The sequence below is a fragment of the Euleptes europaea genome, chromosome 6 (genome assembly GCF_029931775.1).
Source record: "Euleptes europaea isolate rEulEur1 chromosome 6, rEulEur1.hap1, whole genome shotgun sequence".
Lineage (NCBI taxonomy): Eukaryota > Metazoa > Chordata > Lepidosauria > Squamata > Sphaerodactylidae > Euleptes > Euleptes europaea.
In genome coordinates, this window is record NC_079317.1 from 27,204,287 (window position 1) to 27,218,119 (window position 13,833).

The following is a 13,833-nucleotide window of genomic DNA, read 5'->3' on the forward strand; positions in this document are numbered from 1 at the left end:
GCATGCACAATCAAGATTATGCCTCTGAAGGGAAGGACTTGCATACCTTAAAACAATCCCTAGATTTTTTCACTGGTGCAAAGTCCATCATTCTGAATGTTCAGATAAACACTTGAAAAGAAGGTACAGGTAATCAAAATATGTGTTCTTTTTTGCATCACATTCTGCTTTCTTTATAGTGAATAACGATTTTTTATTGGAAAATGTTGCCTTGCTTGCATCTGATCCTAATTCTTACTAAACCACAGAAGTGGTTAGCAATAGGGCAATGTTGAATATTCATGGCATTCAGATTTTGATGTGAAAATTGCCATTTCAGGAGGACAGATGTCCTACTGAAAGACGACAACTTTTGAAAAAATTTGTCCTCTGCAATGAAAATGCACAGTGCTTTCCATGTATCGGCAATCACTATGTTGAGAAATGAAAAAGGTGTGGATTGTGTAGTTTATCACTTTATTTAAAGTAGCAGTTGTTGATCCTGACACATCCATATGAGATGTATATACATTGGAAGCGGTTGGTCATAAACTTATGTGCATCATTGTGTTATATATGATTGGAGCACTTGATCATATAACTAAAGTTTTATAGCACATATTCCCACCACATCCATTCAGGTTCTATGTAGAAATGCAGCCATTCCACCCCAAATCATCTCTGCTTTTGTGGTGATCCGAATCTACATTAAAGGTGATGTCACAACTAGTGAAGTGGTCATTGGATTGCCATGGAAAATGGCCACACCAGAATGATTTTTATTGTGTGATGCGGTGAATAGAAAAAAATAATTCATCTTATTGTGATCTTGACAAAAATTAAGCAGCAGCAATTAGATTACCAGTTTGCTGCACAACCAGCAATATTGTTCAATAATTACTGTACAATTTTCAGGGATGTTTTGGGGACTTTGGCCCTGGGTCCAGTCCTGGATACAGGAAGCTCATGAAGATAAGACATAGGCTTCCTCATGGAATTTTTTAAAGATAATACTATTTCTTTACAATGTTTATACTGAATACTTTTCTTGTAGAATATGGAGCCTTATAGACCATGCACTGATTGCACGGTGCAATATGGAAGAACCAATTCGTTGTGCAGCTGTTAGTACTGATGGAATTCATCTTGCACTTGGAATGAAAGATGGTTCTTTCACAGTACTTCGAGTTAGGTATGTTTATAAATTAGAGACTATTAAACAAAAATAAACCAAAAAACCAACTAATTATTTCAGATTAGTTATGTCACACTGATACACTGCGTTTAAAAAGTGTAACAGCATGCTGGTAAAAGTTTATTTTCACAGGCAAAGTTCTGCCTTCTACCTGGCATTGCTGCATGGCATTATTGCCAAATCCATCCTTCCGTTTAGACCCCTGTGATGTATTTGTGTGGTACCCACAAGGCTAGTGCTGCTGTAGACAGCTGGTTTTTGTGGATTTATCTGGTAGTTGGGGGAATTCTGCATGAACAGGACCCAAGCCCACTACAAACCTGGCCCACATTCCCCCCTCCCCCAAACATACATGACCCTGGCCTCTTCATGAAAACACATTCTCTTTTATTTCTGAAATGTAGCTAAGGCTACAAGCCTTAGAACACTTTCCTGAGAGTAAGCCCTATTGAATAAAAAGGGACTTACTTCCAAGTAGACCAGTTTAGAATTGCTCCCAAAGAAAGCATATCCTGGTAATGAGCTTGCAGTCTGCACCAGTCCTCCTGACCCCAACCCCAGCCTAGTAAAGTGTACTAATTTCCCCCCATATCTTTGGGCCCTGTTCACAAGCAATGGCTGGATCCTACAAGTGATCTGCTGATGGAAAATAGAAGAGGGATGTTCTCTCCTGATTTTCCTTGTCAATGCACCTTCCTCAAACTGGGGCTTTCGTCAGTGAGAGTCCCCTGACCTCCCACAATGCTCTCTTGGAGCTTAGAGGGCAACTTAGGGGAGGGGGAAAGTGAGGAAATAATGTTTCTGCTAGTAGGGCATCAGTAGGATCAAATCCATTTTTTATTTTGCAAATTGAGAGACTCTTTACCTTATTTTGGTCTCCCAGACAGGTAAGTGCACACGTATGAAGACTTCCTTATTAACCTTTAGATGCCTCAACTTGAAACTGGGTATTGTCTTCTAGCTTTTTAGAAGTAGAGTGTCTTCTTGATAAGGAGTATAAGACCTGTATGTGTGAACATGGAAAATGGCAGAGAGCTAGGTATAAAACACAATGAAATTAATAGTGCAATCCTAAGAGCATGTTCCTGGGAGTAAACCTCATTGAATAAAGTGGGACTTGCTTCTGAGTAGACCTCCTTAGGATTGCTCCCTAAATATCTTTACCTATAGTCTTAACCATCTGATATTTTTCTTTTTCTGTGTTGCAGAGATATGACAGAGGTTGTTCATATTAAAGATAGAAAAGAAGCGATACATGAATTAAAATATTCCCCTGATGGAAATTTCCTTGCAGTTGGCTCCAATGACAGCTCTGTTGATATTTATGGTGTTGTTCAGCGGTACAAAAAGGTTGGAGAGTGTGCTGGATCCACAAGTTTCATCACTCATATGGACTGGTCATTGGACAGTAAATATTTGCAAACCAATGATGGCAGCGGGAAAAGGCTATTTTACAGAATGCCTGGTGAGATTTTATTCATGTGTGAATATAGGCAGAAATCTTGATGTTTGGGTTGCCAAATGCTTTTATAACACATTCTTGTTGCAGTGGTTGTGGCCAGTATTTCCTCTCCAAACCAGTCCCCACTAGGCATGGCACCCTGTTATCCTTCTCTGTAGAAATAGGTTTGCACTTCAACTGTCTTCCTATCTGAATATGACAGTTTAGCTTTAGTGCATGAAAAAGAGTCAGAATGCTGGAACTGTCAGTAATGCATAAAGATTACACATTTCTGCGCTTTTATTATTGCACTGAATTTTGGGTAGGGCAGTGGTATCTTGCAAAAGGATAGCCATTTCGGCCTATCAATATAAAAAATCTTGTGACACCTTAGTCTAACCACAGATATACTATATATGTTCTACTCCTCTCCCACTTTGTCAGGATATTTATTACATTTCCTTTAGTTCTCACATTATCTACTAAGTTTATCTAACTTTTTACTTCAGGTCATGAATATAAATTACAAACTTATGTTCCATCCCAATAATTGGTTTATTTATTCATTAATTTTATGTTATATCTGGTGTTTCTATCCAAACAGGAATAGCAGACACTTTACATTATAAACTATAGAAACAAATCAACAGTAATAAAAAACTAAAAATCTCAGTCACAAACTTGAATTCGTGCACCTGAAGAAATGGGAAGCTGCTTAGAAAAGTTGTGTTTATAAACCACTCTAAAGTGGTGCATTATTTTCCCCCCAGACAATTAAAACAATGAATGTAATCATGACATGAACGATTAAAAGCTGTGTCTTTTATGATTAGGTGGAAAAGAAGTGGCAAATAAAGAAGAACTAAAAGGTATCCAGTGGGCTTCATGGACCTCAATTTCAGGCCTTGAAGTTAATGGAATATGGCCTAAATATTCAGATATTAATGATATCAATTCCGTAGATGCAAATTTTATGGGCCAAGTTTTAGTTACTGCTGATGACTATGGAATAGTGAAACTGTTTCGGTATCCTTGTTTAAGAAAAGGTAACTTTTCTGTTTGGGCATTGGATTTAATTAATAATGGGTTTTACACATATGGAAAGCAGAGAATTTTTTTAAGCTTGAAAATTTAATAATTAAGAGTGGGATCAAAAGAGCTAGTTTAAATGTGTCTAAATGCTGGGCCATGCCCAGTAGAATACAGTGAGGGGGAAAAGTATTTGATCCCCTGCTAAATTTGCAAAAGATGACTTAGTACTTGGTGGCAAAACCCTTGTTGGCAATTACAGAGGTCAGACGTTTCTTGTAGGCAGCCACCAGGTTTGCACACATCTCAGGAGGTACTTTGTCCCACTCTTTGCAGATCCTCTCCAAGTCAGTAAGATTTCGAGGCTGATGTGTAGCTACTCGAACCTTCAGCTCCCTCCACAGATTTTCGATGGGATTAAGGTCTGGAGACTGGCTAGGCCACTCCAGGACCTTAATGTGCTTCTTCTTGAGCCACTCCTTTGTTGCCTTGGCCATGTGTTTTGGGTCATTGTCATGCTGGAATACCCATCTTCGACCCATTTTCAATGCCCTAGCTAAGGGAAGGAGGTGCTCACCCAAGATTTGATGATACATGGTCCCGTCCATCGTCCCTTTGATGCGGTGAAGGTGTCCTGTCCCCTTAGCAGAAAAACACCCCCAAAGCATAATATGTCCCCCTCCATGTTTGACGGTGGGGATGGTGTTCTTGGGGTCGTAGGCAGCATTCCTCCTCCTCCAAACACGGCGAGTTGAGTTGATGCCAAAGAGCTCGATTTTGGTCTCATCTGACCACAACACTTTCACCCAGTTCTCCTCTGGGTCATTCAGATATGCATTGGCAAACTGCAGACGGGCCTGTACATGTGCTGTCTTGAGCAAGGGGACCTTGTGGGCTCTGCAAGATCTCAGTCCTTCACTGCGTAGTGTGTTACCAACTGTTTTCATGGTGACTATGGTCCCAGCTTCCCTGAGATCATTGACAAGTTCCCCCCGTGTAGTTCTGGGCTGCTTCATCACCGTTCTCATGATCATTGCAACTCCATGAGATGAGATCTTGCATGGAGCCCCAGACCGAGGGAGGTTGACAGTTAGGGTTGGGTTGTCACCTTCTCACCAAGCTGCTTGGCAATAGTCTTGTAGCCCAGTCCAGCCTTGTGCAGGTCTACAATCTTGTCCCTGACATCCTTGGACAGCTCTTTGGTCTTGGTCACGGTGGCTAGTTTGGAATCTGATGGATTGATTGCTTCTGTCAACAGCAGAACCCTAACCCTAATCTGGCTGGTTGATAGGGGATCAAATACTTATTTCACTCATTATAATGCACATCAATCTCGGACTTCTGTCTTCTGGGGTTTTTCCTGTTGTTATTCTGTCTCTCACAGCTACAATAAACCTACCATTAAAATTATGGACTGGTCATTTCTTCGTCAGAGGGCAAACGGGTAAATTCAGCAGGGGATCAAATACTTTTTCCCCTCACCGTATTTAACCCCCCTCCCCATTTAAACTGCTGGCTTCCATGTGATATCGCAAACTACTTTTGGGGATCCCCTGAATTTTAAAATCAGCTCGCCATATTTCTTGGAGAGTTGTTGTTTGAGAAACACAAGCAGAAAGTATTCCCAATTACATGAATTGTACAGTTCTTCGGATTCCACCATTTTGCTTAAATAATGGAATCTGCCCTCAAGACTGACCGGGAAACTCCAGCTTGTACAGAATGCCGCAGTAAGGGTCCTTATGGGGACTCCACTGAGGCCCCATATTCAGCCAGTGCTATGTCAACTGCACTGGCTCCAGCTGGAACACCGATCAGGTTCAAGGTGCTGTTTTAACATTTAAAGCCTTATATGATCTGGGGCCATTGTATCTGTGGGACCGTCTCTCCCGGTATGCCCCCCAGAGAGCTCTACGCTCCTCAAACAACAACTTACTGGTGGTGCCTGGCCCAAAGAGTGTCCGGCTGTCCCCAACTAGGGCTACAGCTTTTTCTGCCCTGGCCTGGTGGAATTCCCTTGCTAGTGAGACCAGGGCCCTGAGGAACCTTAAAGAATTCCGCAGGGCCTTTAAGACAGAGATATTCTGCCAGGCCTGTAGTTGAGGGCAGCAAGGGTTTATCATCAGAGCTGGCCTCCCTCCCCCCTTCCCCTGTGATGTGCCAACTTAAATTTTGGGGATCCTGTAGGGTTGCCAACCTCCAGGTACTAGCTGGAGATCTCCTGCTGTTACAACTGATCTCCAGCCGATAGAGATCAGTTCCCCTGGAGAAAATGGTCGCTTTGGCAATTGGACTCTATGGCCCTCCCTAGGGTTGCCAGGTGCCCGGTGGTGGCGGGCAACCCCCTGGCAATTAGCCCCTCTGCCCGCCGACCACCTGAGGGTCGCACCCACAGCATCATAGCTCCTGCCGGAGCAGAGGAGGGGCCTGGTAAGCCTAGCCCTCCCCAAACCCCACCCTCCTCAGGCTCCACCCCAAAAACCTCCCGCCGGTGGCGAAGAGGGACTTGGCAACCCTAGGGCCTTGACTGCTCTTCCATGCCAACTGCAGTCCTATGCTCCCATGATGGGTGCCTCTTGTTTATTTATTTAACTGATTAATGATTGGAACAGTTTTTATAATGTTAAGGTTGATTGTATTTTATGGTTTTATTATATTATATGTTGTTTTGAGACTCTTAGTGCCCTGAGCCCGGCCTCGGCCGAGGATAGAAGGCGGGGTAGAAATCACTAAATAAATAAATAAATAATATTGAATTTTAGCATTCATGACCTTAGCTTGTGCTTTAGGTAAGAAATATTGCAGTATCAAGGAGATTCTATATTCAAATTAGCATCGTGGACCCAGATAGTGGGATTTTTTTGTTTTTGTTCAGTAAAGGAGTTGGGGAGAGATGAATAAGGGTGGGCAAGAACCCAGACTGAAATCTCTTCCTGGAAAGTAATAAATGAACCACTGTTTATGATTCAAATAAAAACATTTGATTGGTTTAGGCTGGAGTCCTAAGAGCACTTTTCTAGGAGTAAGCCCCACTGAATAAAATGGGGCTTACTTCTGAGTAGACTTATTTCGGATTGCTCCCTTAGCTCTTCCCAGTGATTTCACAGTTTGGCAAAGTAGCATAATAAACTTTTAGCTGGCTAAATTGATATAAAAGATATTCTGCATTGTGCTGTCTAATTAATGCATCTTTTAAAAACCCAAGATTTTGTATTATTGTCTTTCGCCAGTAGGTGAAGACTTGTTTTGCACTCCCAATAACTGTTATTGGCTTTCTTCCCTGGTTTTAGTGTTATGTGCTTATATATTTTTATTGAATTATTTTATACATACTTTATTTTAAATGTTGTTTTAATGTTGAAATAATTTGATGTTCACTACCTTGGGGAACCTGTTTGGGTGGAAAGGCAGCATAGAAATGTTTTAAGTAAAATAAAACATCATTTGATACATAATTTTTTTTTTTTTTTTTTTTGCAGGAGCCAAGTTTAAAAAATATCTTGGTCATTCAGCACATGTGACAAATGTCAGATGGTCACATGATTATCAGTGGGTTATTTCTATTGGTGGAGCAGATCATTCTGTTTTTCAGTGGAAATTTGTTCCTGAAAGAAAACTGAAGGATGCTTTTCACATAGCACCACAAGGTGAGAGAAATGGACACTGAGTGTGACAGAGACTAAGGGTTACCCGAGACTTCTATATTGTGGTTTGTTCTTTCTTTTGATTCTCTACCAGGCCACACAGTTGTGTTATTCCTGTCTTGATTTCCCCCATTGCAGACTGCTTCATACTCTTTATCCTTATCCTGCTGTCTGACCACTGGAGATCTTACTTTCTTGAGTGTCATAAGTGTCACTGGCATCTGAAGTACTCTGGAATTCGACCTTGATCACAAACAAACAAAAAACATAATTACTAGGAAAAAAAATTTCAGATGTCACAGGGTAATCAACAGTCCTCTCTGTAGCATTGCTTTGCACTCATGAAATACACGTTCTTTTACCATCCAAAGTCTGCTCATGGTGCCCCACTTTGATATATATATTTTATTTGATTTTTACCAATGGTGGATAGAGCAAATTGGGTAAACCAACCAAATTTCAAATGCCTTTTTATAAAATATTATGAAAACTTACAGAGAACATTCAAATGCCCATCATCCCATCCAATTCAACTACCTAACTACTCAAGTGAGTTTTAAAGTGGACAGATTAGGGATGGTAAATGCACAGCGATCGTAATGAGGTCTATGTTGGGAGATTTTCTTTTGTCCTCCCCTTGTAGTTCGTTGTGCATGGTTTTTCTCTGCCCGCCTCACTTACCAAAAAGCAACCCAGAGAGATCTGGATCCTTGCACACAGAGAAACACTCTTACACAGTCACTCTTAAACAGCATTCAAACCATATGAAGAGTTAATCAAACAGTTTTATTGAACTTACAAAAAGAATATAAAGCAAAGGAAAAAGCAATACTTAACTAAATATATATGACATAAAGTAACAGACTCACAGACAGACAGACAGTAACAAAGGCCTTTGGGTCACTTCCAAAGAGAGAGACAGAGATGGCATCCATTGAATGGGTCTGTGGTCTCTGTGGAAGGACAAAACTGGGCATCTGGATTAGCCTTTTATGGGCTGGACCGTGAGGAGAGGGTCTCAAATGACCCCTCCCTGTCACATTCTTTAGGAAATGAGTTTCCACAAATCATGACTAGATTGTTTAGAAATATCTTGTTCCATAATAATTCTTTCAGTGTCCGGGCCTGCTAACTGATTGTCCTGTCCATCACTCAATGTACCAAAAACAATCTCCCCACTACGTGGGCAGATAATTTGTTGTCTGTTTTAATAACCTTGGTGTTATAAACATAAATTTGGGGCATCTGATGTGCTGTGGGTGATTAACTGTTGGCAATGCAATTTCTTATGACCCTTTAGGTCAGAGTCCTAATTGGAGCTGATGTCAGCTAAAAGTCAGGTCTTCACTTAGAATGGCTTCTAAGTTATAGATTAATAATCTACAGATTAATTGGTTTTTCTTAACACAAACTAATAATATTTAATATAAACTAATAATCTTAATATAAACTAATGTTCAATACCAAAAATTCCCGCCACAGTCTACTCAGAATAAAGTACCGTGTTGTTCACCGGGCATAAGCATAGCTTGTTGTGCATGTGTGTTCCCTTCTGCCTGCACAGTTGAAGTCTTCTTGGTTTGGGAAGCCTTGACTCAAGCTCTTCATTTATGATGATGTACTGAGCCAAATGGAGATTGATTCCTTTCCCAAAAAGGGGATTCTAAACCATGGACAAATGCCGTTTTCTGAATTTTAAATCCAAATTAAGAAGTCTTCTGTGCAAGAGGGAATGAATGAGGGAGGGAGCACAGAAGCATCCCATACAAGCTTATGGTTTCTCATGATGTATGACTGGCCTTAGAAGCAGGAAGAATAAACTAGAAAACTCATGAAGTGTAACTGAAGATAAAACTGACTTTCGTTTTTATATCGGTTCATATAACTGCTTTATAAGTAGTTTTATTATGTCAAGAATTCTCATAGCTTTGTTATTTGTAATTACTTGGGATATTTAGTGGAGTAGTTTTAAATTACTTTAATGTTGTTTCGTTATCAATTTTATTTATTTTGTGACACAGAAAGCCTGGTTGATTCTAATAGCGAGGAATCAGATTCTGATCAGTCTGATGTTCCAGAGCTGGACTCTGAAATTGAGCAAGAGACTCAGCTCACATACCGTCGACAGGTATGTTTTAATGAAACAGTGTGATTTACTCCCCCCCCCCAATTTTTTTTTAGCAAGCCCTTTGTAATGTAGAGATTGGATATTGCTCAGACCATAGACTGTGCAAGAAATGGCAATGCAAAGTGGTCGGAGCAGTTACAACAGCTGTTGGCCAGGAGCCCCAAGCCCATGGCATCCTGTCTGCCTAGGAGCAGTTATTGATCTTCGTTTAACCCTTACAAACTTACTTGGTTGGGCTGTGATGATCAGACATGAGCCGGTTACTGGGTTGGTTCAATTCAGCACCGAAAGACTCAAATGCATGATGAACACGTTTGTATCAGTTTTTTTCAAAACTGTGCATGCACAAAAACGCTGCCAGTCCAAACCGATCAGCATCCATTAACGTTGCTAAGAACTACTTAGATCAACATCAAACAGTGGGATTTAAATTTTTTAACTGATTTAACTATATATTTAAATAATTCCCTGCTGAGTGGAACAGCAGTTTTGCATGGTGGGGCGGGGTGGGGGCAGTAGAAAGTTCAGGTGTGTCTGTGAAATCATGCATGTGTGAAAAGTTGTTTATCCTATTAGGAAGGAATAGAGTGAAGCTACTTGCTGAACAGCCATGAATAGGTTGACAAAGAGTCCATTGAAAAATCTTCTCGCTATGCAACTGACGAACAGGACATGAGTTGAACTAGCAGATATTTGAGCTTCCCTGATTTAGTAATCGTGATTTCTTTAGAAGCACTGTTTCAAAACTGTGTTCAACTCAAATTATATTGGGAATTAGCTTTGTGTTTTACTTTCAGTGCGATGTTTTATTATTTTCAGGCTTTTCTCCAAGGTTAATTCAGTGTTATGTATTATGTTGTGCATTTTTATAGATTCCTGTGAAGACAGTGAAATCTATCAGAAACTGTATCCAAAAATTTTTAGTTAACTATTTTCTTTCATACATTTTTGGCTGTGCCTGAGTCCTGTTCTTCAGTGTTTGGTGCCACCCCTCTTATTATTTCTAGAAGCTGTTGCAACATCTCGACCTAGTTCAGGTTGTTGCAGTGGAAGTTTTTGCAAAGCTCTTGGACATGCATATCTTGGTTCCTGAGTACATATTGGGGGCTTGGCTGTCTGTCCAGGTACCAGAGTACAGAACCATCAACACAGTGCTGCACAGGGAGCAATCCTAATCAGATCTGCTCAGAAGCAAGTCCCATTTTACTCAGTGGGGCTTATGTCTAGGAAAATGTTCCTAAGATCGCAGCCATAATTAGAAGAAGAGGTGGTTTTTATACTCCATTTTTCTCTACTGTAAGGAGTCTCAAAGCGGCTTACAATCACCTTCCCTTCCTTTCCATGCAACAGGCATCTTGTGAGGTAGGTGGGGCTGAGAGAATTCTGAAAGACTGTGCCTAGCCCAATGTCACCCAGCAGGCTTCATGTGGAGGAGTGGGGGATCAAACCTGGTTCTCCAGATTAGAGTCCACAGCTCTTAACCCACTACACCACGCTGGCTGTCATGCCTCTGATTATAGATCATGCCTCTGCTATCAAATCTGTGCAAATTTTTTCAGCCTCCCTAACGTAAAGCCTCTGAAGTCAGTGGAAATTAGCCCTAGTACTCAGAGTAATTACAGCAAATAGAAAGAGCAGAGGATGTATCTTTTTACAATACTTTAATTAATTGTATTGCAATTTCTGTCAAGTGTTATCATAAACAACTACAATGTGCTGCTTTTGTAAAAAAGTAAGAAAACTAGCTGTAAACCTCTGTTCAGACAGATTTACTTTTCAGACGTATGCTATTATAAAGAGCATATATATTCTCTGCTAAGGTTTACAAAGAAGATCTACCTCAGCTTAAAGAGCAATGCAAAGAAAAACGAAAAACTGCAGCATCAAAAAGAAGAGAACGGGCTCCAATCAATAGTATAAGGTTGCACTTTGTTCATGGGTATGTAAACAATTAATTTATGCCTTAAAGCATTTCACAAAGATTATTTTCTTGCATGCAGAATTTGACATCTAAATTAATATCTAAAGAATTCACCAAAATTATGAAGTTTGTTTGTTTCAACTTGGCATTTGCATTTAGTGGAGGAGTTATGGGTTGGATTCTGTCAGTTTTTTCATTTAACTTCACCTAATTCCTCTAATTTCTAAAGCCCCTATCCCAGATGTCTCTGCAGATCCCTTGATCACTTGCATAGGCTTTTTGCTGGTCAGAAGGGACCTTCTCTTCACTTTTACAGTAGAGGAAATCTAATTGGCTCCAACCCTACGGACTTAGTGCCATCCTAAGCAGAGTTACATCCTTTTAAGTCCAGTGAAGTGAATGGACTTCAATGAGTGTAACTCTTTTTAGGATAGTTACATTGGAGTCCAGTAGTCCATTAGAGACCAACAAGAGTTTCTGGGTGCAAGCTTTTGAGAGGCAAAGCTCCCTTCATCAGACTCAGTAAAGTAGAAATGGAGATCTTTTTAGGATGATAATGTTACAGCCCAATCCTAAGGAGTGGGGGCTGAAAGGGGATAGGAGCCGGTGTGACCCACCGTTTGTGGCCACTTGTGCCATTAACTGTCACTAATGCCTATGCAGAGCCACTTATGCTGGCTCTGGGGTGCCGTGAGGCAGCCCAAGCTGTGGGTGCCAGCGCAGCTTCGCCAGCAGCGTTTTCCTAGTGCAAGGGCTCATGCTGGCGTCAAAGGGAGCATCCCCAGGGATGAAGCTAACTTTATTCAGTTCCTTAAGTCATTTTGGCGCAGGAACGCCCCTTTTCACAGGCACTGAGTTACACCTGCAAAAAGGCAGGCATAGGCCCATGGAACTCAATGGAGAGTTTCACGGGGTTTTCTCTGAAGTCACATTTTTGGCTTGCTGCTCCCTGCAGCAAGCTGCTCAGGAGGCCGCATGGCTTCCCCATCCCCAGCCGCTGTACAACCACCCACTCCTTAGGATTGTGCAGTTAGGGTATTAATGGAGTTATAAATACAATATCTGGTTATTGTAAAGCGCTTGATAGTTATCTGGTTAGGATGAGTGTGTGTGCCTGTTAGGTTTCATGCCAAATAAATTTCAGCTAAATTGCGGTGTTTACCAGATTGTGTTCCTTGAGATATTCTTCTAGTAAGTAGCAATTCATTCTTAGATAATTTTGATGAAACTATTGTTTTGAAAGTCATTTTACTTAAATTTTTGTAATTTAAAAACCAACATGTTTACATTATTTTACTATTTAATGGTGTATATGGTCTTAATGCCAAACTGTTTTATTAGTTACAGAGGCTATGACTGTCGAAGTAATTTATTTTACACCCAGACTGGTGAAATTGTATACCATGTTGCGGCAGTAGGTGTGGTGTACAATCGACAGCAAAACACACAACGCTTTTATTTGGGTCACGATGATGACATTCTCTGTCTTGCTATTCATCCATTAAAGGACTATGTGGCAACGGGCCAGGTAGGACTAATGTTTAATTAATCAAGAGATCTAATATTCATTAAAACTTTACCAAGTAATATTTCATAAATAGTGTCACCTGTATCTGTGAACACATTTGAAAGGAATCACTTTTGTAAGGTCTATTTTTTCCATCAGTTGTGTTGAATTTTTAAAAAAGGACTTTTTAATCTCTCCCCCTCAGTATCTCCCCCAGTTCCTCAGTGGTGCCTTTCACTGGTGTTACCTCTTTTGTGCGTAAACCATTCAAACCCATGGCCACATTTCCATAGTCATTCCTTTCCATGAAAACTCTTTTTCTAGTGGCAATTAGTTTGTCTTACAGGGTTAGCAAACTAGCATCCTAGCACTGTGCCCCTCTTTTCGTCAAATTTCACTCAAACAAACTGGTCCTTTCTTCCTAAAGCAGTTTCTCATCCTCCCAGTATTTTTCCGGTATCTCTGGCAGTATTTTTCCAATCTACCACCAGTGATTATGAATGTACACTCTATACTTTGAGTGTAAAAGAAGCTTTTTTAAAAACAGACACCCCCCCCTTAGGAGGGATACCTGTTTTTTCCCGTTTTTCTTCTCCAAAAATGGATAGAATGGTCTCCTCAGAAAACCCTGATCTGATGGATTCTCAACTGTCAAACATTGTTACGTCCGTGCAGCCATCTCTTGTCTGATCCAGATTACTGCTGATTCTGCCAGGGCCCAAGCATCTTCCACTGCTTTTCTCCAAGGGGTCACACTCAGGGAAATCTGCAGGGGTGCTACAGGGCCATCAGCTTCCAGATTTGTGAAATGTGCCTCTGTTTGCATGAATGCCAGGCATGAATCAGCAGTTGGAAAGGCAGCTCTTCAAAGTTTATTTATCCGAGAGCTCCACACACCCCTCCGTGGTAAGGGAGCTTTATATATACCCTCTATGTGGCACAGCACACATAACCTGAAGATTAAAACCAGGTTGCAGTTATCTGTAACT

General features: G+C 40.8%; 1 protein-coding gene across 5 annotated transcripts in view; it reads left to right on the forward strand.

Annotated features, from left to right (window-relative positions):
* The window catches only part of EML5 (EMAP like 5), a 121,443-nt gene that overhangs the window by 38,445 nt on the left and 69,165 nt on the right, over window positions 1-13,833 (forward strand). For all 5 annotated transcript variants that reach the window (XM_056851056.1, XM_056851057.1, XM_056851058.1 and 2 more), the window contains 7 exons: window positions 1,034-1,171; window positions 2,383-2,639; window positions 3,449-3,661; window positions 7,124-7,291; window positions 9,310-9,416; window positions 11,237-11,355; window positions 12,679-12,865. In XM_056851056.1, the coding sequence (XP_056707034.1) occupies window positions 1,034-1,171; window positions 2,383-2,639; window positions 3,449-3,661; window positions 7,124-7,291; window positions 9,310-9,416; window positions 11,237-11,355; window positions 12,679-12,865 (1,189 nt within the window). The remainder of the gene's footprint in view (window positions 1-1,033; window positions 1,172-2,382; window positions 2,640-3,448; window positions 3,662-7,123; window positions 7,292-9,309; window positions 9,417-11,236; window positions 11,356-12,678; window positions 12,866-13,833) is intronic.